This window comes from Peromyscus maniculatus, chromosome 2 (assembly GCF_049852395.1).
Source record: "Peromyscus maniculatus bairdii isolate BWxNUB_F1_BW_parent chromosome 2, HU_Pman_BW_mat_3.1, whole genome shotgun sequence".
Classification (NCBI taxonomy): domain Eukaryota; kingdom Metazoa; phylum Chordata; class Mammalia; order Rodentia; family Cricetidae; genus Peromyscus; species Peromyscus maniculatus.
The window spans coordinates 132,767,327-132,793,212 of record NC_134853.1 but is presented as its reverse complement, the minus strand read 5'-3'; the positions used below and the strand labels follow the sequence as shown (position 1 = coordinate 132,793,212).

Sequence of the window (25,886 nt, the reverse complement as noted above, 5' to 3'; positions counted from 1 at the left end):
TAGGTTTTCCAATTTTGTAAAGTATAGATTTTTAAAGTATGACCTAATGATTCTTTGGATTTACTCAGTGTCTGTTGTTATATCTCCTTTTTGTTTCTGATTTTGCTAATTTAGATGTTCTTCCTGTGTCTTTTAGTTAGTTCGAATAAGGATTTGTCAATCTTGCTGATTTTGCTCAAAGATCGAACTCTTTGTTTCATTGATTCTTTGTATAGGTCTGCCAGGACCTCTAGCACAAGGTAATGTCAAGACTGATAAACTATTGATAGGAAATGTGCTGGAGGCCTCAGAATTTCATTTAAAAAATCATGTCAATAGTAAGGATTAGGAAAGGATTTTTCTATAATCTGGCAACAAGCCAAGGCAATTGTAAGGAAATGTCCTTTGTTCTTTTTACAATCAAACTCCACTACCAGCAGGATGTAACCCAAAGGGTACTCAGAGGAATGAAATATGGCAGATAAATGTGTTTTATTTTGTCGAATTTGGAAAATTGAAATATGTACACCACGCCATTGATACCTACACAGGATTTCAATGGGAACTGCTCTGAGTTCTGAGAAAGCTGATTCTATAATCACACATTTGCTATAAGTTATGGCCATCACTAAATACACCTGTACAAATTAAAATTGACAATGCTCCAGCATATATCTCTGATAAAGTGAAACAGTTTTTTTGCTTATTACAATATAAAGCATATTACAGGTATATCACACAACTATACAGACCAAGCAGTCATAGAAAGATCAAATAAAACTCTGAAGGATATGCTAAATAAACAGAGAGGGGTAGCAACAATTCCCAGAAATAGATTACATAATGCTCTGTTAACTTTGAATTTTCTCTGTCCTAATGAGAAAGGAACACCAGCTATGAAAGACACTAGATAATATAAAACACTACAGAATTAAATCAGCTTGTATACTTTAAAGATGGGCTGATCTCAGACTAGAAATCGGGATTTGTATTATGTTGGGGACAGGGTTTTGCTTTTGTTTCTACAGGAGAAGAAAAGCTATGGATGCCATCAAAATTGATAAGGATTCAATTTGAACAAGAGAGGCCTCTTAATTAGAAGAGGTGATGGTCCGTTGACCAGTATGAACATTCAACTTAAAGTAGCTTATACCACTTACAAATGCTTTTCATTTAATCAGATATAACTTGACAAATGAAAACCTCCCCAAAGTTGGGATTGGGGGAGGTTGTTTTTGTCTTTCAGGAGAATGAATCTAAGGAAGCTGAAGAAGACTGGACAAATGAGACATCTGAAGAAAAAGGACAAATCATCCAGGAAAAAAATGTCCCAAGAAAATGAGTAAATTAGCTTATTGGTATATCATTTATCTAACAGGAATAAATTTCATAATTCTTCCTAAATGTTTGTTTCTGATGTTTTTTGTAGACACATGATGCAAACTGTCTTTATGTAGTCCCAGTTCAATTAAAAATAAAGCTGGCTTTGGAGTTGGAGTTTTGGTTCTCTTCTTCTGTAAACCCAAGCATACTTATTAAAAAGTAAATGTAAAATCTCTGTATCATGTCAGAAGAGCCACCTGATATGGGACAGAAGAAAAACCAAAATTCAGGGACTATTCTATTGCCACTAACCTCATAATTCTTTGGTTCTATTTTGACTCTTTAAAACTTTTTTAAGGTATCAATTTTATATCAAAAATTTTAATATATATTAAACTTTTGTCATGATATTAATGGTCATAGAGAGTAGTCACTAATCCTAGATAAAAGGATTCATCTAGCTTCCTGTACATGATTTTGAGTTTGAGTTGTTTCAGTTTTCTGCAAGAAACCATGACTGTGCCTAACAGCAACTTTGAAGTCTCCAAAAAGATGATGAGGCTCCACAATGACAATTCTATCAGGACAAGGATAACATCACTAAGATGACAAACACCACCTAAAGATCAGCTTTTGATTACAAACTGCTCAGGACAATTATGAGGTAGCTAGATGGGATGATCCATCCTCACAGACCACTCAAGCAAGAAAAGCCCTGCATTTTCACATCATGCAGCTACTGGACAACAAATGATACAGTTACCTCTTCCAGGACTTGACAATGAACCCATTTTTTTTTGTTTTCAGAATCTCCTACAGATGTCTTTGCCCCCAATCAGCAGGAAATAATTTTATGATCACAATGGCCACATTCCCAAGAGGTGGGGTGGTTGAGTTTTTGGTCATTTAATGGGTTATGAATAACTGTTATTGTTTATGATGGTTGATTATAAGTTGTTAATTGATAAAGATCAGGACAAAAGCTAAACAAAAGAAATTAGATTGGGGATTCTTGTTTGGAAAAAAAGAAGATATAGATAAGAGGTATATTTTTTTTGTTTTCTTTTGTTTTTCAAGACAGGGTTTCTCTGTGTAGCTTTTTGCCTTTCCTGGAACTCACTCTGTAGCCCAGGCCAGCCTCAAACTCACAGAGATCTGCCTGCCTCTGCCTCCCAAGTGCTGGGATTAAAGGCATGTGCCACCATGCTTGGCAAGATGTAGATTATTAAATTTATTCTGAAAAAAAGATATATAAATGATAGGATAAAGGTTAAATTATTGAATCTACTCTGGAAAGAAAAGAGAAAGGATATAGATATAATAAGATAAAAAGGTAGATTATTGAATCTACTTTTAATAGCAAGTACTAGTTTTAAATATTTTATATTGGATTGGATTTTTGTGTATTATATACAAATATGTATATTGATACAAATTGAGATTGATTTTGGTAGAAAATATTGTACATATATTTCTAATTTTGTTCAAAGTATTTTACCTCTACAGTTCATTTAACAATGTAATGCAAATTGCTAGTCCTTGAAAGTTATTATTACCAACTAATTAGGATAAAAGAAATGCAAGTTAATAGTCATTACAATCAAACTTATCGTCATATTAGGTATGTTTTCAAGGTCAAAAAGATATATTTTAGAGACAGGTTATCCTCAAACATTTCAGAGATCTGCAGATTATGGTATTTAAGATGTTTTAATAATATAGATATTTTCTTTTGGTATGACAATGAGACATGTCTGCTGCTAGCAGCACCAACCTACTTCAAAGAATATGATGGGTGTGAAGAAATTTCATATGGAATTTACCTTTTTGTGGCAAATTAGCCACTGGGCAAGAAGATGCTCTTGCCTTGACTGCTGGTAGTATGCTGTCCAAAATTGACAAACAGGATACAAAAGAAAGGACTGCTGATCCTTGCCACAACAAACTAGGAAGGTTCTTTAGAAAATCCTGCTTCACAGATGAGTCTGTCAGATATGTTATGCCTGTAGGCCGAAAATGGATACCCCAACATTGTAGAGGAATCTTGGGTGACTGTCCAGGCAGCAAGCTGTTTCTGTCATTTCTCACATTTTTTGGAAGTCTCTTGTTTGCACTTGCAGCTTACTCAGTTAATAGTATTTCCTTCTTGGGTCTCTGAGGGAGTTGAAGATTAGATAGTTATAGTTTTCTATGTTAGCAAATTCAGAAAGGAAAATCACTAAAAAGGTGTAAAGTGTATAAGTTTGAAAGACATCAAAAGATAATGTTCAGTTGGTAATGCAAATTAGGACAGAAGGTGAATTAGATACAATCTTTTGAATTCACAAAGATAGGATAGATAATGGGGTATTTTCTCTGAATTTGTCAAAAGCAAATGGACTAGACATTGTTGATGAATTTATTGCCTGTATGTATTGTATATAGGTATTGTACTTATTGTATATGTTTTTTCTTATATTAGTTATAACCTCTTTTTAGACAAAAAAAAAGGGGGAAATGTGGTGATATTTTATTTGTATTCTAACAAATAAAGCTTGCCTGGGGACCAGAGGACAAAGCCAGCCACCATTTTAAACATAGAGGTCAGGCAGTGGTAGCACACACCTTTAATTCTAGCACTGGGGAGGTAGAGATTCATCTGGATCTTTGTGAGTTCAAGGCTATACTGGGAACAGAGCCAGGCCTGGTGGCACACATCTTTAATCCCAGTGCTAGTTAACCATAGAGGTCTAGAGGTCTATACAGACAGACAAAAAAAACGTGATAAAACTGGGCAGAAAGAGGAAGTGATATAGCTGGGTGGAGAGAGGAAGTAAGATGGCAGGGCACAGAAAGGTATATAAGGTGTGAGTACACAGGAAGTAGCTCTCTTGACCTAAGGATTTCCTAGCAGTAAGAACTTGTGGTTGGTTTGTTCTATTCCTCTGATCTTTCAGCTTTTACCCCAATATCTGGCCTGGGGTTTTTATTTTAAAAACCTTTTAGCAATTCATGTTACAGACAAGTATTTTATCTTACCCTTCATTGGCTCTCTTCACATTAGCTCCTATGTGCTTCTAATTAACAATATCTATGGATGTTTGTGTAGGAAACCAAGGATTGAATTTTACAAAGTTGCAGAACTGTTGTTTTGATTATTTTGTCCCTTTGAGTCTTAACAAAGATTTCAATAATTGTATCAAATGCTTTGTGTCAAAGGACTGAGAAAAACCATGTTTATTTGACTCTCTGAGTTGTGGTTGCAACCCCTTTGGTGAGAGGACCAAACTCCCCCTCCATGCTTCTATTTAAGGCTTTTCTTATAGTTACTAAGATACAAGACGTGGAATGTTCACCTTCTAGACATCTGAGTATCAGTCACATAAATCAAATTTTCTGAGTTTCCACCATTCCCATCCTATTTACCTTATAGTCTGAAGTAAATAAATGAAAGAAGCTTGATGATGTACCCTATCAGCATACACAGGATCACACTAATATCTTCTAACCACAAAGTGTCCAATTCAAAACGAGGATCTGAAACTGTGACTGGAAAAAAAGGAAAGAGTCAGGACAGTTGCAGCTGAGAGCAAGGCTAGATTACACATGAAAGATAGCTTTGCTTTTCAGGTTCCTGTTGCTCCATGCCTCCCACATGTACAAGAACAATCTAGAAGAAATTTGGCCTACTTGATTTTGGAGATGAGCAAGTTTGTGTCAAGCCTAGGAGAGGTTAAGAGGAGACAGGTACCCATTCCCCTCAAGTAGCCTGGCTCTTGCTCTTAATAGTCTGTCTGAAGAGCACATGGATAGATCATGTTTTTATGTTTTATTTAGTGCAGAGGCTCTTCAAGAGTTCTGGATCATACAGAGAATAATAAAACAGAACATGCTTAGATGATCAGGATCTGTGAAATGGAAGAGATCTTACAATGGTCAAACATTATATTCCCTTGGAAGCATGCTCTCTCTATCCTCATCTTTCTGTCTTCATATCCTAGCTACTATATATCTTCCCTGATAATGTCTATACTATTTCCTCCCTTACCAGACTATCTACTCAAGACCCACCAACTCATTGACAGTCTAGATCCTTGTGAAGAAGGAAGTTTGGTTCCTCCCCATCCACCCACACATGTACCCTCCAGTGTAGGACACAGAGATTCATTCAATGCATCCTTCTAAAAAACTTCAAGTGAGAATAGTTTCCTTGTCCCTCCCCAAGTTTCTGGCTAGCCCTGAAAGGAAATCAAAAGAGACAGATTCGTAGGAGAAAAGAATAACAGATTTATTTCACCTAATTTCTATATGAAAGAACAGCCTTTAGAATGAAGATCCATGACTCAGGATGAATATCCATTTTTATGTTTCTGTTTGATGAAGCATGGGCAGATCTGTGGAAATATGATTGGACAGAAGTACAGAGCCAACAGTGTATGCCAGTTTGGGTTCTTTAGAACTTCTCTTTTTTCCTCCCAGATATAGAATGGATATTTTCCCAGATGAAGTTCTTATGGCCTAATGCTAAAGACAGGAAGGAGAATCTTTGCCTGGCAAGCTCTTTAAAAAAGATGTGGAAGTTAGAGCTTTTCAGGAAAAAATCCACTGTGAATTTGAAAGAAATGCTTTATCTTAGAACAGAATAAACAACTGCATCTGCTATTAAAGTGTATTAAATTTAAACTCTGGAATCTAGATATTTTGACATGTGTTCTCATGGCCTATTTATTGACCCTATTTAAATTCAAGTAACAATTACTCCTCTTTTGTTAAATGTTTTAATGTACTATTTGAAGAAGACTTTTACAGGATGGGACCAGCCTCTTGCTTACATACCTCTTTGTTCTCGATGTAAAATGAGCATTACTCCCATAATTGCAAGCACTGAAGTTATGAGTAGCACTGAGCCCTTTAACAAATAAGAAAATCTCTCAGAGCAGATACCTAAAGAAAAAAAAATGTTATTATCATTTGACATTTGTATGGAGACATGCTACATTTGAAAAAAATGTATCAAGAAAGCAAGAGTTATTGTGGGTTATGTGTGTGTGTGTGTGTGTGTGTGTTTTAAAGTTTCAATTTAAATTTTTTTCTTTTAATTTTTGAGATTATAATATAATTATATAACTTCCCCCTTCCCTTTAAGATGAACTATTTCCAGGATAATGTGGAAATCAATATAGAGGGGAATATCAGGGTATAAGTATAAGGGCTATTTTTAATGCTTTCTCCTTGTATTCATTATAAGAGGGAAAGTTTCAGAAATAGAATATAAGATGACAGGAGTAAAGGGATAGCTTTTTTAAGGTGGGGCATCATTGGGATTGAGACTAAACAGAACCACAGGAAAGTGATCATATTGTCACCCCCCCCCCCAATTTTTGCCTCTGCTTCAATTTAGGATCTCCTTCCCAGACAATTTTGCTTTTCCATTCACCTTGCACATATTTAAAATGTTTCTTGTATCTATGTAAACTCTACAATCCACAAATGAGGAAAATTGTGATATATGTATGATTTCTGAATTATGTCAGTTAAAAATATCAGTTTCCTGGTTTATTCACTGACAATTCTGTTATTTATAACAGAATAAAACTCCAATATGAATGAATACCACATTCTCATATATTTTTACCTGCTCTTTTGTTCACAGACATTAAAACTGATTTCATACTAGGCAATTGTGAGTAGGGCTACAATAAATTGAGACGCACAAGTTATCTCAGTTGTATGGTGACTTGGAGTCTCTGGGTGTAACACCCAGTACCAGTAATACTGGGGCATATAAAGTTCTAATTTAGGTTTCTGAGGTATATTACTGTATGATTTGTCATGGAGAGAAGTGACAAATAACAATCACAGATATGACATCTACAACAGAACAAAGAAAGTATTTCACCAGGTCCAGTTTGATGGACTAGTGAGTTTCCTGGGATTACTTGCAGGAACATGGTTGACTCAGGGTATAACTAAAAGATCTTTCCCAGTATGAATGGCAAGTCATGAAAGTTGCTTCCCTGGAGCTCTTTGCTTAACTTATAAGCAATTTCCACTGAAAATATCTTCTCCCCAGAATTTGTTTACTAATTTTATAACCAATAATGAGGATGAGAATTGTGAAATTTGTAAGTTGTCTGAGATTCCTGATCCTTTTAAATTTCCTTGTCTTCCTAAGTGTTATGAGCCTTCCTTCACTCTCCAGAAAAAAAAGGTTTCTAATTGAAGGAAATATCCATAGAACACTCCACTCCTTCTTTCAGTCCTTATATTCTTTTGATGCACTCTTATGACATTTTCTAAACTTTGGAGAAAGTTGTATAAATGTCTATTATTTTTTCATTATGGCTGAAATTTGGGCCACTATGTTATAGCAAAAGTCACTTATTCTTAGAGCTTGGCTACTTACAAGTCTACATGGGGAATGCAAAAGAGAAATTTCCTCTACATTCTAATAGCATAAGTACTCTATGGGTAGAAACACTCATGTTTAGAATACAATTTAGTAGGCACTTCACAACTGTTTATCAAAACAGTAGTAGTTGACATAGCATTGTTTGGTGCTATGAAACCCAGAAGTCAGGGAGGGGAGCTTCCATCTATGTCCTCTTCTGATTTTTATGTTAGATAGTCAAAGGGTGTAGTGTCTTTAGCAACAAGCATTATCATATAGTTTTGACATAATCAACAGCAGTATAAATAGCCTTTGTCATTTGTGAGGACTTTGGACTTCATTGGCTCCAGCAGCTTCCTAAAGAGTTATTTCTCCTATGACAATATATCATTTTGGTTCCTAGCAGTGTCCTCTTACTGGTTTTTACTTACACATGGGGATTTGCAAAAAGTTCCTTAACTGTTGTTTTCACAGATGTTTTTCCAAACATCTGTGAGACACTTGTGAGTTAGCCTTACAAAATCAAATTTCTTTTACAGAGGGTAGACAGGTTCTTTAAAGGCTCACTACTGTCCACTTCAAGCAAAAGTCAATTGCTTCTAGTGAGCTAAAAGAACACATAGAGAACATGAGCTGGGATGAAATACTGCATGAAAGATCCCATCGTTTGTATTAATTATTTCATTACAAGAAGTAATGTTGGTACAAATACATATACAGGAGAGACTACCCATCCAGCCCTAAACAATCCAATCATATCCCATAAGCCATCTGTCCCCACATCCTGGGTTGCTGTTTTTGCAGGGATCCTGTGGATCTTTCTACTCAAGGTAGTCCCCAACCTGTGCCATTTTGTGCTGCTCATCATGGTTCATGCTTAAGGAAGAACAAACAGGGTAATATGTAGCCTCCTATGCTGCAGCTGGCTCCCTGCCTCTGACTAGTTCTTAACCAGCAACATAAACCCATTTCTTCATCAACCATATCTGGTTATTGAAAAATAGTTGATGAGAATCTTCACTTGTAGTTTACTTATTTCATGGGATAAACATACATTACATATTGAGGCAGAGAATAATTGCCCTTCTCTATAACAACCTCAATAATTTTCATCTGCTGCTTTATCATCTATGCCTTGAATGAACTTTTTCTCGGGCTTTTAAGCCTTCTAGAAACTCACAGGTATACAGCATTTGATATTTTGATGAAAATTTCCCTAAGCATTCCAGTTGTCACATTTGACTTTGAGTGAACATAGCAGACCTTTTTGTATACAACTTCATGTGTTTATCACATCTGCATTGCATTAGCCCTTTAACAACCCAATTTAATTACCAATTTAAGTCATCTAAATCTATCAAAACCTCTTCTACCTCACAAAGATCACATCCCACTATGGGGCTCAGCCAAGCTGTTGAAGTTCCATACCAGAAGCAGAGTTAACTTTTTCCTTGAGTTTTCTGCAACCAGATTCTAACCAGCCTGGTAAACAGGGTACTGATACCACCTCCTATATTCCAAATTCCCTTGGTGATACCTATCCTTCTTCTATTGTCTTCCAATCTGTAACACAAATTGCTAAATGGTTTTATTAACCTGGATTAAGATAATGGGGTGAAACCTGAAAGATCAGAGGGACAGAACAAGCCAGCCACAAGTTCGTACCACTAGGAAATCATCCACCCAAGAGAGATAGTTCCTGTATACTCATGCCTTATATACCTTTCTGTGTCCTGCCATCTTACTTCCTCTCTCTACCCAGCTACATCACTTTCTCTTTATGCCTAGCTCTATCACTTCCTGTCTGTCTGTACAGACCTCCAGACCTCTATGTTTAACTAGTGCTAGGATTCAAGGCATGTGTCACTACACCTGGCTCTGTTCCAGTGTAGCCTTGAACTCACAGAGATCCAGATGAATCTCTGCCTCTCGAATGTTAGGATTAAAGACATGTGCTACCATTGCCTGACCTCTATATTTATTATAGTGGCTGGATTTTTCCTCTGGTCCCTAAACAAGCTTTATTTGTTAGAGCACAAATAAAATATCATCACATTTTCCCTTTTTTTCTAAAGAAGGTTACAACTAATATAAGAAAAACTATATACAATAAGTACAATAACTTTATATAATACATACAGGCAATAAATACATCAACGATGTCTAGTCCATTTGTATTTGAGAAATTCAGCAAAAATATTCCATTATCTATCCTATTTTGGTGAGTCCAAAATGTACCTAATTCACTTTCTATCCTAACTTGTATTACCAACCAAAAACTATCTTTTGATGTCTTTCAAACTTATACACTTTACACCTCTTTAGTGAGTTTCTTTTCTGAATTTATTAACAAAGAAAACTATAACTATCTTATCTTCAACTGACTCAGAGAACCAAGAAAGAAATAATATTACTTAGTTAAACAGAAAGTGCAAACAAACAACTTCCAAAAAATGTAAGGAATGACATGCTGCTAGTTGGAAGTATAGACCCACTGCTTCCTGGAGTTGGTGGTAGGCATACCTCCACCATGTTGGGAAGCTGATATGGGTGCAGTCAGCAGCCAAGCCTGCTGTTAGTCCTAGCCATGCAGTTTAGCAGTTTAAAATCTCTCCTTGTCAGAGAAGGATTATAGATTCACAATAAGACAGATTCAGGTAGAATAAAACTCTAAATGGTTTACAGTGTAAATAAAAATGTATGTAGTCTTGGAAGAGAGAGGAAAAGGAGTATATGCAGTTATATAAAGAAATAGTTTTAAAAATCAAGTCTTTAAAGGGACAGTAAAATAACATAATAAGCCATGTAAAGATGGAAATCACACAGAGAATCTGGATTATATTGTCTTTGGGATTTTTTCATTTTATTTTATATAATAGTTTTTCTAGTCATTTTACATATCAACCACAGATTCCCCTGTCCTCCCTCCTCCCACTTCCCAACCTTCCCCCTCCCCCAAACCACCCCCCATTCCCACCTCCTCCAAGGCAAGGTCTCCCCTGGGGAGTCAGCCCAGCCTGGTACATTCATTTGAGGCAGGTCTTTGGGATTTTTAACTGCAGAAAGACATGTGATTGTAAAGGCTGCTGAATTAAACAAATATATGTACTTTAAAGGTATTTTGACTTCAAAATTTGTCTAAGGATATGTTGCTTTGGAAAAGAGGTTCTGCTTTTGTTTCCACAGAAGATGAGAAGCTGTGAATTCCTACCAGATTAATATGGTTCTATCAAGGAAAAACCCCTTAGAGGTCTCCAGATGATCCTGCATCCAGAACAGATTCAAGGCAACTGGTTTAGAGAATACAGCCTCATAGACTATTCAAGTCAGGACTTGATCATAACTCTAAAATATTCTTTCTGTCTTCATAGGACTACCAGCACCACCAATCAGCAGAGAGTAGCCTAGAACACTACACCCAAATTCCCAAGAATGGATTATGGATGCTTGTCCTTACTTGGGTTTTGGTTACAAATTGTTGTTGGTCATAGTCAATCTCTTTCTAAAAAAAGAAAGGGGATATTATAGATAATATAGATGTAGGATATAGATATGATAGGATGGAAGAGTAGATCACTGAATCTACTTTGAAAAAGCAACAACTTATTTAAAATGTTTTACATTGCTATGGATTTTGGTTTATTGATACAAATTTAGTTAATTTTGTCATACTATATATATTTCTACTCTTGTTTAAGGTATTATGTTTATGAAACTCATTTAAAATTGTAATGTATAATTGAGAACTACAGATTAATAATTTGTCATCTATGATAATCAAATTTACAGTCTTGTTGGTTAAGTTTTCTAGGTATACATAGATACATTTCAATTAGGCATGTAATCTTCAAATACTTCAAAGACCTACAGAACATGGCATTTAAAATGTTGTAAGAGATTTGACTTTTCTGGACATTTGAGATATATCTGCTCCTGGCAGCATCAATCTACTTCATCTACTTCAGAGAAGATGATGAGGATCTAAGAAACTCCGTATGGATTTTGCTTTTTTTATGGCAAAAGTTAGTCATTTGGGCCAGAAACTGCTCTTGCCTGGATTGCTTGACAGTATGTTGTATAACCTGGACATGCAGGACCCATGGCAAAATGACCACTAAACTTTGCCAAAACAGGGTGACATGGTCCTTAAGGTTCCTACTTTGTAAAAGAAGTTGCCAGACATTCTACAGGACACAGGGAGAAGCGACTGATGAACTTTGCCAGAATGGATGGAATAGTCCTTAAAATTTCCTGCTTCACTAAAATGTCTACAAGAGACTGTAGGCCTATTGTCTCAAGATGGATGCCCCAACCTTGCAGAGGACCTGTGGGCGACTGTCCAGGCAGCTAGCTGTCTCTGTCATTCTAGATTTTTGGAAGTTGCTTACAATGTTCTTCCTGTTTACTTAGGTAATATTGTATCTTTCTGGGGTCTTTGATGTAGTTGAAGACTAGATAATTATTATTATAATTTTCCTTGGTTATGACAAAAGATAAATTATTTATGAAACTTTAGACTCACCAATATAGGATAGATGATAGAGTATTTAATTTTTTCAAATACAAATAGACAAGATAATGTAACTATAATTTTTACTTGATAACTGTTCTCTTATATGTAATTTTACTATGTTAAAGTTAAAATCTTCCTTTTTAATTAGACTGAAAAGGGGAAGTGCTGTGGGATGTCTTTCTGTATGCTGTGAATATGTGTTTTGTTAATATGATTAACAAATATGATTTGTTAATAAAGAAGCTGCTCTGGTTTATGGCAAGTTAGGTTATAGCTAGGCAGAAAATCCAAGAGAAAGACAGGAAGAAGAAAGGCAGAGGTGGGAGAGATACCAGCCTGCCACCCAAGGAGCAACATGCCAGCAGACCAGTAAAGCCTTGGAACACATGGCAAAATATAGATTAATATAAATGGGTTAATTTAAGATATAAGGGCTAGCTAGCAAGAGGCCTATCATAGGCCATAGCATTTGTAAATAACATTAAGCCTCTGAGTGATTATTTTATAAGCAGCTACAAGGCTGCAGGGCTGGGAGGGACCAAAGAAAACTTCTGACTACATGAATCCTTGATAGTTAAGGGAATCTTGTCTTAAGACTGTTAAGTGTTTCCAGTGTCTCCTGTGAGTCAATCCATCCAGACTGATGTCCTTATATCACCTCATGTTATGCGGGATGGATAGTTACATTACTGTTTCTCTAGTACTGTGAAACTTATATTAGTCCCATCTGCTTCCATATCCTGCAGTTTCACAATCCAGGTTCTGAGAAACTCAGTTTTTGTTTGTATGTTTTAAAGTCTTCCCAATTTTAAGCCATACAGATTTCAGCTGATCATAATTTTGTTGCCTTTCCTTTCCATGATATTGAAATCATACTTAATGCATATATTCTATCACTGTTACCTCATGACTTTTTTCCTCATCTTTTGATTTTTTACAGTGACTTCTAAGTTTTTTGTTCTGAGGGAGAGCTCCTCAGCAAAGATCTAACTCATTCCCTGCTTCCAGCTGTAGGAAATTGCATATTGATATCTTCTCATCCTCCCTTTGTTTCTCTTTTCTTGTCAAATCAAAGACTTGTGTGGAGGAGAGCAACATCCTTATATCTTTTTGTATAGTCATATCTCACTCATGTGAGAAAATTACTTCTGGGCAGACAGATGAGCCTCAGTTTAATGTCTTATCACTCACAGAAAAGGCATATGAATGCTGACAGAGCTTTCTTATGAAAGAAGTATATGTCACTTTCAGAGACTGCAATATATAGTCCACCAGGCATTTGGGGTGCTTCTCAATACTCAACATGAAGCAGATCCCATTCATCAATGAAGCATTCCACCTGGTGCCATGTAAAAGGAGATTTCCACATGTAAGAACATCCTTCCCCCAAAATGCTCTCAGATATCTCAGTCTTGGTTTCATGATTTATAACTCTTCATAGTGAACACACAACTTTCACTACAGAAAAGAAGCTCATCATTCCATATCACATGGGTGATGTTATTGATATTGAGATTGACCTGCACAGATGCCTTACCCTCAGACTGATCACAATTAGATAAATCAACCTTAAATTGTACACTGTATGCACTAGGCAGCAACTCCTCCCCAACAATTTCTGAGCAGACAAAAAACAAAAATTTATTCACTTGAACAGGCCACTCATGACAGAAAGAAGATTCCACATAAGTGATTAGTGAACAAATGAGTTTATTCAGGATTACTCACAAGATCATGGGTAGACAGTTAATTGCTAGAGTCCAAATAATCAAAAAATGGATACTACTGAGTGGCTTACTCCAGCATGGGACATACACTAGTTACATCTTTACATCTCCCTGGTCAGCTTGGAAATCAATCAACACAGGTAAAAGGTGTTTCAACTTGATGAAAGTAAAGGCAGCACCAGCTTTTGTAAACAGTATTGTGAGAAACTCTACCAGCAGAAGCAGAGAATATAGGACTAAGAAGTGGGTAAGATTCTATATAACATGTGACTAGAGAGTTTAGGATTTCCTTGGCAGTCTGACTTGGGAAGCAATGACTGAATAGCTTTAGCTAATTCCCCTTCTTCTACTTTCGTTCCACAACACAAACCTACTTACCATATATGAGATATTGCTGAACACAGTAAGTCACAATGAAGGCTATCAGAACGGATGCTATCATAGTCATAATCCACATCCAAACACATTTCCATGAGAATAGTTCACCTGAAACACGAGTTACAAATCTTATCACTGAGAAAACTTGGATTGTACATACCTAGTTAGCAATGCTGACTCATCTGAAGCTTGTTACAATTTAAGAGTCTACCTCCCTGGAATAGTAGGCCTACACAGGTGTGGAAAAGCAGTTATAATGGGTTGGGTAAAGATCATGCCATGATACAGATATAGAGATACAGAACAGCATAGTAATACAGTTGCACAATAGGTAAACATGAGACTAATAAGAAAGGAAGCAAAGTTAAACAGGTAGGGAAATAGTGACCCCCAGTTGCGTGAGGCAGGCAGGTTGTATGTTTCAGGTTGATTATCAAGGTAATACTTATGAGGAAGTGAGATTTGAATGTAGAATTGAAGGAGATAAGGAAAGTTAGTTGAATTTACATTATTCTGTAAGAAGAAACAACTAGAGGAAAAATCTGAAGGCTGAACTCATTTATATGGATGTGTAAATAGATGAGATGGAGAAGGAGAACATTAGGAGATGAGACTATGAAGGTAACAGGGGCACAGGTAACTAAAAAAATTTGGAGATAGTTACCTATAACTAAACAGGGAGCAATTTCAGGGTACTTAACCAAAATGGTATTTTTAAGTAATTTGTTCTATGTCCTATGTTCAGGATATACCATCACATACTAGATAAAAAATAGGAGAGTTTTAGTATGCTATTTCTAAATCATAATCTATAATTCAGACTTAGATAATGGTGAGAAGTGATGAAGAAGGATCTAATTATTAATCTGATTTTTTCTCTCTGATTCATTCTTTCTGACTTGCTGGATTCCTAATTTCATTTTAAATTCCCGACTCCAGGTCTACACCAAATATAGAGTCACCCCTCACCAAATTCCTTATAGACATGAACCTTTTTGATATGAAGAATATTCAGTGCTCTGTTCAAAACCTCTCAACTCTAGCTTTTGTTTGTTCATGTCTGTATAATCTCAAGGCCTATATTGTCACTGTGAGGCCATCCTTAGACTTGTTCTATAAGTGTGACCAGAGTGAAATTAAATTGCCTTTTTTATTTTATCATCAGGTTTTACACACATTTTTCTTTTTAGGATATGTGACTAAATCTGTATCATTAGAACCGCCACAGTCTGGGATCCTGAGTCAGACAGTTGTCTTGAGACTCCAGTAATAATGAGACTCTGGTATATTTTAATAGTAGAACTAGTATATGTGAATGTGATAGAAAATGGAAGCCACGGGTGACTTTAGTGATTTAGTTCTGAGAAACTGAAAATATGAAATGCTACTTCAGAGCACTAAATTAAGCAAACTTTAGAGTAACCACGAGTTTAGTTCTTATTGTGCTCATTTTATATTTATTAAACTTTTGGGTTGACTTATAAGTTTTCAGATGAGAGCAGAAAAAAGGAGGAGATATAAGTTATGGAAGAGTGAGAGTTCTGGTGTTACTTAAAGCCATGAGATAAAGGAAGTCAGAAGAGAGTAAGGCCTCAAAAGCTATGCCTTAGAGCCTTGGATATCAATATGCCAATTAGTTTTGTTGACTTCACACAAACTAGAGTCAACTGGGAAGGAGAAACCCCAATTAAGGCATTTCATCCTTCTGATTGGACTTAGGCCGTGAGTGCAGGCATTTTCTTGACTGATGATTAATGTGGCAGGATCCAGGCCCCTGGAGGTGGATGGTGCCATCCTTCATCAGCTATTCTTGAGTTTTATAGGAAAGCAGAGAAAGCCATTGTGAACAAGCCAGTGAAAAGTGTTCCTCTGTGGTCTCCACTTCAGTTCCTGCCTCCAAGTTCCTTTTGAGCTCCTGCTCTGGCTTCCCTTGATGAAACACAAAGATGTAAAAGTGTGATCCAAATAGACTCTTCTCCCACTCCAATTTGTTTATGATCATGATGTTTTATGACAGTAACAGAAAGGGAATCTACAATAGTCCAGACTATAGACTGAGAAAATAAACACATCAGAGAAAGAGAGACAACAAACTAGATGATGAGTAAGGCCAAGAGAATGCAAGCCCTTAGTAACCAAATCAAGGAAGAAGTGATACATAAATATGTGTGGCAATGGATGTCACTTAAAAACAAACACGTTTTACCTGATAGAACAATATTTATGCTTTCTTCTTGGTGAGTTAGATGGTTTTGAAGATAGCAAGTAACATTCTTGTGGGAACTTGCTTCAATAAAAAGGGCCATTGTCATGTTGAACAATTTGTTTCTGTCCTGTGAATGGGATTTTGATGTTGCTGGAATGACTTCTCCTTTGCTATCTCTCCATTCCATACGAGGCTGTGGGAACCAACCTCCCGAATGACACTCCAACATCACACCTTTGGTATTAGGGGAATGCATAAGAATCTGTATGTCTGAGCTTGTGACTAGTTGACAACAAAAGAGGAAAACAATATTGTTAGGTACAAATGGAAGAGGAAATGACAGAAAAATAAATGCTCTTTTCAGTTTTAATCCCAGTTTCAAAAGACACATAGATAATAAAACTCTATACGTTTCTGGTTGCCTCATGAAAATGACAAGAGCCAGATGGAAAGGCTATAGTTCACAGTCACCAATCTGTCCAAACTAGATCAGCTGAGAAAAGGCCCATTTCACTTGTTTATTCATTTATTTAAAGCATATTTTTAGGTTATTTACTGAGTCTAAGAAATTAATCTATGTCTTTGGATTATGGTGAACAGAAATCAAGATTTTGAATCTTATAGAATTTATAATTTAAATTTTTTTTGATCAAAGTCACTAGTTATTTTGAGCCACTGTAAATAGATTATAAGAATGAATTTCATTATAGCACAACTGTGGAACTCTACTTGAATCTTTGTGTATGTCTATAACAGGTAATTTTATAATTTGGGAACATTTGAAAGTAAAACTACTAGGAGAAAAGGATATACTGTGTGGCACAAGGTAGCTCCCATTGCCACTAAAACCAATGAAGGGATGATGGAAGAGTGGGAAAGATGGAGGAGCAAAGTATTCGTTTGTTATTGTTTTGCTTTTCTTGCTGTTATCATTTTTTTCAATTAATATTTCAGTTCTTTATTTTTTTTAATTTTTCTTTGCAGGGGTGAGGGTGGGGCGCTAGCTACAAGGATAAAGGGGCAATACAGAGGGACTGGGAGGTGAGTGAGATTGAGGTGGATGATGTGAAATTCCCAAAGAATCAGAAAAAAAAATTATATTAAAAATGTGTTTAATATAAAATAGATAATACATTAATAGTGTGAAGTACATGTTAATTTAGAGAAAATGAACATGTATGAAATTTTTCCAGCATATTTATGAGGCCTAAAACATGCCTAATGTATAGGACAAAAGAAAATGAATGGAGATTTAAAGCACTGTACCAAACCTGCTCTGTCTAGTAAAGTGTCCCTGGAATAACAAAAATATTATATATCTGTGCTAACACAGTTGCTTTTTGCCTCATTAGACTATTGAAAATGGCAATGATTAGCTTTTTGTCCCATTAGACCAATAAATGTTGCAACGAGCTACACTGTATAATTCTGCTCTATGTTACAGAGGTGTCACGTGACAGCCAGTAAAGATTATTCATCTGAGTCTAGAGTCCTACATGTATGTGCTCACATTTATATAATTTTTTCAGTTTCTTTTAAACCCATAACCTTCTCTCCTTTTATTTTTAATCCAAAATAATTCAGAGTAAGGAAAGTAGCATAAATGCTATATAGTTGCCTTTATTTCATATATAACATTGTATGTGAGGATAGTGATGATTGTAGCTAAAAACTTTTGATAAAGGTTCAGAAAAATTAATCAAGTACTAAGTAGTCAGTGAATTGATTTGGAATTGAAATGGAAATAAGTATTATTAGTAAAAAGAATATTTTTCTTTCTTTCATTAAAAATTTTCACACAATGTTTTGTGATTATGTTTTTTCCCTGAAATTCCTCCCATGTCCTCTCCACCTCCATACCCTCCCAACTTTATAGTAAAAAGCATGTTTTAAAAATTCAGTTCATTTGGAAAATTAGTAAAGTGTTGTTAGAGATATTTGAAAGGGTAATAAAATAATCTAAAAGGAAGCTGATTATATGTTAGAAACCTAACAGTGTATATAGGAATAATAAGAAAGTGTTTACTGATAGAACCACTCTCTGCATTGTAGTAATTTTCATTTTTGATCTTTCATGACATCCAACTAAAAAATTAATAGTAAAGAAGTCATCTTGCTAATCAAACCATGCAAAAAGAGTCAAACACTGATAGTTTTCCAACCACTAAACCCTCATAGGCTTTGAATCATGGGTACACAACAGTCTCAGGTAGGAATCCATGCCTACCTGTGACCTTGACCTCTGTGATGTGCTCTTCATAGAATTCACCATCTTTGAAGATGCAGTGGTATGGTCCATCATCATCAATAGTCACATTAAAGATCGTGAGGGTCACTTTCCCTTCTCCAATGGCATCTTTCAGGAGTTCTGTCCTCTCCACATACATGGAGATAGTTTCTCCATGCAGGTCTTTACCATCCCTGTACAGGTGCACTGGCTGCGTATAATGGTTCCTGAACCAGCGAATCTCCATGTGCTGTGCATTTTGTGGTGGAGACAATTGACAACTGAGTTCAAGGGTTCCACCCAATGAAGCCAAGACTGGCCTAGACAATCCAGTCACTGTGAATTCTTCTGTGAAGGAGAATAATCAAAAGACAAGAATGTGAATTAGTAAATATATTCATACCTTTTGTTGAAATCATTCTCTCTGTTAACCCTCTTCTATCTTCTCCCCCCCCACACACTTTCTCAAATATCCACACATACTTTATGGAAGGTCACTTTGTTTATCCTGAAGGCATTTAAATTACTAATTACTTAATAGATACTAAAGCAGAAAGTGTTACTACAAATGGTTCAAGATGATTTTAAGGTACTATTGGAGATGTTGAGTCACTTCAAGACAGGCTGGATTCAAGATAAATTAAGGCAATGTGCAAGTCTGGGTCAGGGGAAATTGTAATATGAGATTATGTCATGTAGTGGAAATTTTGCTGAACTCAGGCTCCAGGGACAGTAGAGAATAAACAGCCAGTGTGTATTGTGATGCATGCAAAAGGATTGTAGCTGGCACTTTGTCGTAAATCCTCCAATCCTTGAAGTCAGCACAGGAAAGACTTTCTGAACAGAACACCATTAGCACAGGGTCTAAGAACAACAAAGAAATGGGACCTCATGAAACTGAAAAACTATGCAAGCAAAGTTGAACAAAGATGTTTGCCAACTACATATTTGATAGAGGGCTAATATATAAAATACATAAACAATGTAAAAATCTAGTCACCAAGAAAATAAATAACCCAAGCAAAAATGGGGTAAAGATCTAAACAGAGAATTCTCAAAGAGAACACCGAAATGGCTGTGAAACACTTAAAGAAGTGTTCACCATAATTAGCCACCAGGGATATGCAAACTAAAAGTACTTTGAGATTTCATCTTATACCCTTTAGTTACATTTGTCAATAAAAGAAATGACAGCTCATGCTGGTGAGATGTGAAGTGAGAGGCACAAGCATCCATTGCTAGTGGGAATTCAAAATTGTATAGTCACGTAAGAAATCAGTGTGGTCATTTCTCAGAAAGCTGAGACTAGATCTACCTGAAGATCTAGCTATTCTACTCTTGAGCATATACCCAGAGGATGCTTTATCCTAACTACAAAGGCACTTGCTCAATCATCTTAATTGCACCTTTATTCATTATATTAAAAAATTGAAAAAAGCCTAGGTATTTTTCAATGAATGAATGGATAAAGAAAATGTTGTACATCCATACAGTGGAATATTATTATTCATCCATTTAAAAATGTGAAATGAAGTTCACAGGTTAATAGATGGAGCTAAAAAGAAAAATCATTATGAGTGAGGTAATCCAGACCAAGAATGATAAATATAGTATGTATTGACTTATATGTGGATGTTAGCTTTAAGTCTTCAATAAGAAAGCTACAATCTATATAACCACAGAGGCTAGGTATAAACTGAGGGGTGAGGAGGGATGGACTTTCCTAAGAAGGGAAAATAAAATATGTAGCTGTGGGTGGACAGGGATGTAATGGGAGGACCAAAAGGGGATGGGGAGTGAAGAGGAAGGAAATGGAAGGAAATACAGAGACAGCCAAAACTGAGGCCCATTTCTGGGGCCGAATGGAAACCCAGAAAAATAGGAGATTACTAAAGTTGTTTCATACATATATACAAAGGCAATCCAAATGAAATAACCCAATAATGGGGGAGACAAAGCCACAACTGGATATTTCTTGTCACCAAAGGAAACTTTCAGTACCAGAAAGGAGTCTAATTCAGGTGAAACCCAAGCAAATGTGCATCAGTGAAATTTATCATTGGAAAATCAGCTTTTGCTAGAATATTCTACATCTATTATATCATCCATTGTCTAAGTCTTTTCTTTTAAATGTCTTCAACTAATCTGCATTTATTTGTGGTTTACACAGATGTTCCTGCAAATCTCATTATCCTAGCCCATTTCATCTTCCCTCATCTCACATCCCCCCACCCCCGCTGCACTGTATTCTTAGCTTTGATGGATTTTAATCTGCATCTTTTGTACCAGTTCCTCAGTGTAAAGGTGATATGTAAGTCCTGTACATTCAGTTTGAATATTGAGTCCTCAAGGCAAGTATTCTATCTCTTTCATTGCACTTCCTTCCTGGAAGCTGAAACAAACCCAAGTAAAGATTATTTGCTGATTAGACATAATTACTTCCTCCTCTAAGCTGGAAACTCTTGTGATTGTCTTCAACTCATTGCTACATTCAAACTTTAGGGACAATGATTTCAACACTCTGTTCTTTGTACTGTACCTTGATTTTGCTGGCATGCTTGACATTGCTAAGATTCATAAGGGCAAGTGAGAGTCATACCTGAACTCAGTGCCACTATCAGAAGGAGGTACAAGACAACACAGTTTGTGACAAGAAGTACTCCTGTAGTTCCCATTACACCTATAAGGAAACACATTAGATGAAAGTATAGATTATATTTATTTTAACTGTCCGCTCAATTCCCAATTTCTCTATAACCCTAATATCTTGCCTGATGTGTGTATGATAGATATGAAAAATCTATCACATTTGACTCCTGGATCAAAGACCAAAATACTAAATAACTTATTTTAAGAAAAATCTAGCGCCGGGCGGTGGTGGCGCACACCTTTAATCCCAGCACTCGGGAGGCAGAGCCAGGCGGATCTCTGTGAGTTCGAGGCCAGCCTGGACTACCAAGTGAGTTCCAGGAAAGGCGCAAAGCTACACAGAGAAACCCTGTCTCGAAAAACCAAAAAAAAAAAAAAAAAGAAAGAAAAATCTAAATGTTTATGATATATCCTTCTTGAATTTTGAATGAATAAAATAAAATGACGTGTGTGTGTGTGTGTGTGTGTGTGTGTGTGTGTTTGTGTGTGTGCGCGCACACGCGCGCACATGTGTGTTTTATCTGCATATATGTATGGACCATTTGTATTCCTGGTGCCTACTGATGTCAGAAGAGGTTGTTTTATCTCCTAGAACTGGAGTTAACCATGCTTGTGAACCAGTATATGGATGCCAGAACTAAATCTGGGTCCTCTGAAAGAGCAAAAAGTACTCTTAACTACTGATACATTTCTCCATCTGTCTTTTTTATATATTTTATTAATATATACTATTATACATAATGCATGTCATTATGACATTTTCATACATGTATGTACTTTGTATTCACTGCCATTGCCCTCTCTTGTGGCCTCCCAGTCCCACTAATCTTCCTCTTTCCAAATACTTTCCCTTATACTTTCATGTCTTTTTAATTTTTAGGATAATCCTTTGAGTTTAATTAGGATATTTTACAGGACCATGGTAAAGTTCTGTTTACAGGAACATGGATCACCAGTGGCTACACCACTGAAAAAGTGTATCCTCCCCTCCCCAGCAATTATTAGCTTCCTATTGAGCCTCAGAGTGGGATGAGGTCTTGTGAGTTCCTCACTTTTCCACAATAGAAATGGTGGCACTAATCCTGTTCAAGTCTTGTGCAGGCAATCACAGTGGCCCCACTATCTCTCCTAGATAATTGTATTTTCATACCTTTTTATTTTCTTTCTTTCTTTTAATTAATTTATTTTTTAAAAGCTTTTTTTTTTCATTTTACATACCAATACCAGTTCCCCCTTCCTCCCCTTCTCCCGACCCCCGACATCCCTCAGTCCTTTCCCTCTCCTCAGAGGTAAGACCTCCCTTGGGGAGTCAATAAAGTCTGGCACACTAAGTTGAGGCAGGACCAAGCCCCTCCCCATTGTGTTAAGGCTGAGCAAGGTATCCTACCCTAGGGAATGTGTTCCAAAACAGCCATTTCATGCACCCAGTCCTGGTCCCACTGCTAGGGCCTCCCCAAACAGATGGACCAAAAAAAGTCACATATTTTTAAAAGAACACATATCTTTCCATCTTCTTCTTCTTTCCAAATTTTAATGATAATGATTCTTTTCTCTACTATATCAAGTTTAAAAAAATATTTTGGATTTGAAATAGAATTACATTACTTTCCCTCACCCTTCCCTCCCTCCACCTTCTCTCACATCACCACTCTCAAACCAATAGCCTCTATTTCTTTATTATTGTTATACACATACACACATATACATATGAACATGCATATATATACAAATGTATATATGTATATAACAACATCATTACATTGCAATAAACAATAACAACATTATCATAACAAAATTAATAAAGAAAATGTATATATACATGCATATATATGTGTATGTATGTGCATGTGTATATGTAGAAATATATATAAACACAGCATACTGAGTTATTTTTTCTGGTTTGTATGTGTATGGTTTCAAGGCTGACCACTCGCATTGGACAAACATACTGGGGCTCATTTCTGGGAGAGTCTAAATCTCTTTCTCCCTCCCAGGAGTTGTTAGTTGTCTGTAGTTCCTTATATAGATGTAGAACCCTTGGAAAAATTTCCCATTTTATGTTGACATGTCAATTAATTCCACTGTTTCAGTCATGTTTATGTAGCTATTTCTAATAAATCAACTTTTTAAATCTTCATGTATAACTGAGAACATGAAATATTTGTCTTTTTGTGCTAGCCTATTTTAGAAATTGAGTTTTTAAAGACATATTGTAAAAACTCAACAGGGACATCTCACATATTCTATTCCTTTCTGACTTCGTTAATTATTACTAGATACAGTAGAGAAATTATTCTGGTTAAGAAGAACATGGGATGGGCACATGCCTCATTTTATGTGGCTGAGAAATAATAATCATCGGAATATATTATCTTTAGCCTCTATCAAATGACACTCCAGAAGCTGATCTCAGTATCCACTAAGATTCAGTGTTACAGAGTAATTTTCAATTGTTCCATAAAGAAAACTTAGGAGTTTTCTTCCCCAGAAGGTACTAACCATTCTTCTGAACCCCAAGGTTTACTAGTCCTTAAATGTACTTCTGTTTAAATCTTTGGAACTTGTTTCTAGGCATACAGTATTCCTTCCAGGAGACACAAGGAAGAAGAAAAAGTAGAAGAGAAATTATCTGTGAAGACAGAACCATATCCTTAAAAGATTACTAAATCCCCTTACTTACCTGAGCCTGACGATCCCAAGTTGGCTCTTTATTGTCCCTACAAAAGCATCAGTTGACTCGTGTGAGTTTTTGGTAATGCTCCAGCATTTTACTGAAGCCACCAAGCATGCCAGATTTAGATGGAGATCAGGTAAACTAGCTACCAATGCCTCTCTCCTAACCTGAAAGTCTGGTCCCATGATTCTGCAAGTCTGATACTTAGGTTTCTTTGGCAGGGAACTTCCTACAGAACTGGTATATCAACCTGCAAAAGAACTCTATGTTTAGCTCAGTGTCTACATCTGGTATTACTCAAGTACTAACAAGACTCACCTCACCCAGGTAAGAAGCAAAGCAAAAATGGACCCACATCTATCATATACCAAGTGCCAAATGAAAAGCTACAGTGAATGTATTTTGAATGATGGACCTATACATAGTAAGGAGAGGGTATTGTAGAAACACAAGTAAATGACTTTAAGTTCAGATAAAGCATTCCATGAAACTTTATTCAGTTAACAACAAATAACAATAACCTTGAAGTAAAAATGACCAGTTAGTCCAGTTAAGCAAAGGAACACATTAGTTTTCCAGGTGGTCAGAGCAACTCTGTCTTGAAGACACAAAAGAAAGTAGTCAATTCAAAATATTACCGGTAATTTGCAATAGCTACTGGGACAAAGGATTATAAGGAAAAAGGAGAGGTGAACTTCAGGAAGAAATAAGGGAAGTTATGAAAATTTAGGAAACATATTATTTATATGTATGTTTATATATATGCAGTCAAGTTTTTAATATATAAATGTATATTAATATTTAATATAGATAGCATTCATATATAAGTACAGACTAGTTATGATTATGAATGCATATAGAAACTTATTTACCTAAATATTTTTAATAAAATATTGCATATATTTATACATGTATGCACACATATATAAAAGTATATTTTAGAAAATATGTAATTTTACCTCCACAAGTAAGTCATATAACTCACAGTAAATTTATCATGCATGTGTAAATTATTATAAATGTACACATGTAAAAGATTTAAAGTTTTTTAAACTTTAAAACACCATGAACAAAGCAACATGAGGAGGAAAGAGCTTATTTCAGTTATAATCCAGGCCATCAATGATGGAAACAAAACCAGGAACTCACTCAGTGTGGAAACCTGGAGGCAGGAACTAAAGCAGAAACCCTGGAGGGAAAACTGTTTCCTCGCTTGATCTTTATGGCTTGTTCACCTTGATTTCTTACCACATGCCCAGAGTTGGCACAACACGGAGTGTTCTGGTTTCTCTCACATCAATAATTATCAAGAAAATACCATAGTCTTGTCTACAAACCAATCTTATGAACAGATTTTGCTCACAGTTAGAATTCCCTTTTCCCTGATATGTCTTAGTTTGTGTCAAGTTTGCAAAATCTAACCAATACAACCATCAAGACCAATTTGTGCCATTCCAATATTTTCATATGTACAGTTTTCCACCCTAGTACAATTGACTTACCAGGGACTACACTCTTAGAGAACTCTCTCTCTCTCTCTCTCTCTCTCTCTCTCTCTCTCTCTCTCTCTCTCTCTCTCTCTCTCTCTCTCTCTCAGCAGCTATCAGTTGTCAATGACTGCTCAACTGTGGGAGACAATTCATAACAAATATCTTTCTCCATGCAGGGATTTGGTCTGACTTGAACTTGAATAGGTTTTGTACATGCTGTTGTGACCACTGTGAGTTCATATGTGCAACTGTCCTGCAGTGTCCAGAAGACTCTGTTTCCTTGTGTTAATGTAACATCTCTGGCTCTTGTACTCCTCCATTTCTTCCACAATGATCACTAAGCTTTGAGG

At 36.1% G+C, this 25,886-nt stretch overlaps 1 protein-coding gene across 2 annotated transcripts; it reads right to left on the bottom strand.

Moving 5' to 3' along the window:
• Positions 1-460: 460 nt before the first annotated feature.
• Positions 461-24,184, bottom strand: LOC102926811 (selection and upkeep of intraepithelial T-cells protein 2-like). Of its 2 annotated transcripts, none has more exons than XM_076564778.1 (8): positions 24,053-24,184; positions 21,323-21,403; positions 18,724-19,068; positions 16,497-16,778; positions 14,291-14,398; positions 6,118-6,225; positions 4,708-4,830; positions 461-3,456 (listed from the first exon to the last, which is right to left on the bottom strand). In XM_076564778.1, exons 2-7 carry the CDS (start codon positions 21,396-21,398, stop codon positions 4,709-4,711), a joined length of 1,041 nt encoding a protein of 346 aa, XP_076420893.1. In that variant the 5' UTR covers positions 21,399-21,403; positions 24,053-24,184; the 3' UTR covers positions 461-3,456; position 4,708. The 2 variants fall into 2 exon arrangements, with proteins under 2 accessions (XP_076420893.1, XP_076420892.1); XM_076564777.1 differs by having other exon boundaries at positions 18,724-19,071; positions 24,053-24,183.
• Positions 24,185-25,886: the final 1,702 nt, after the last annotated feature.

Coding starts and splice junctions, on each gene's coding strand:
- LOC102926811 (XM_076564777.1), bottom strand. CDS start 21,398: ATGGGAACTACAGGAGTACTTCTTGTCACAAACTGTGTTGTCTTGTAC. Junction 14,399..16,496: donor CATAAATATTGTTCTATCAG/GTAAAACGTGTT, acceptor CTCGTGTTTCAG/GTGAACTATTCTCATGGAAA. Junction 6,226..14,290: donor TCAGCAATATCTCATATATG/GTAAGTAGGTTT, acceptor TTTTTTCTTTAG/GTATCTGCTCTGAGAGATTT.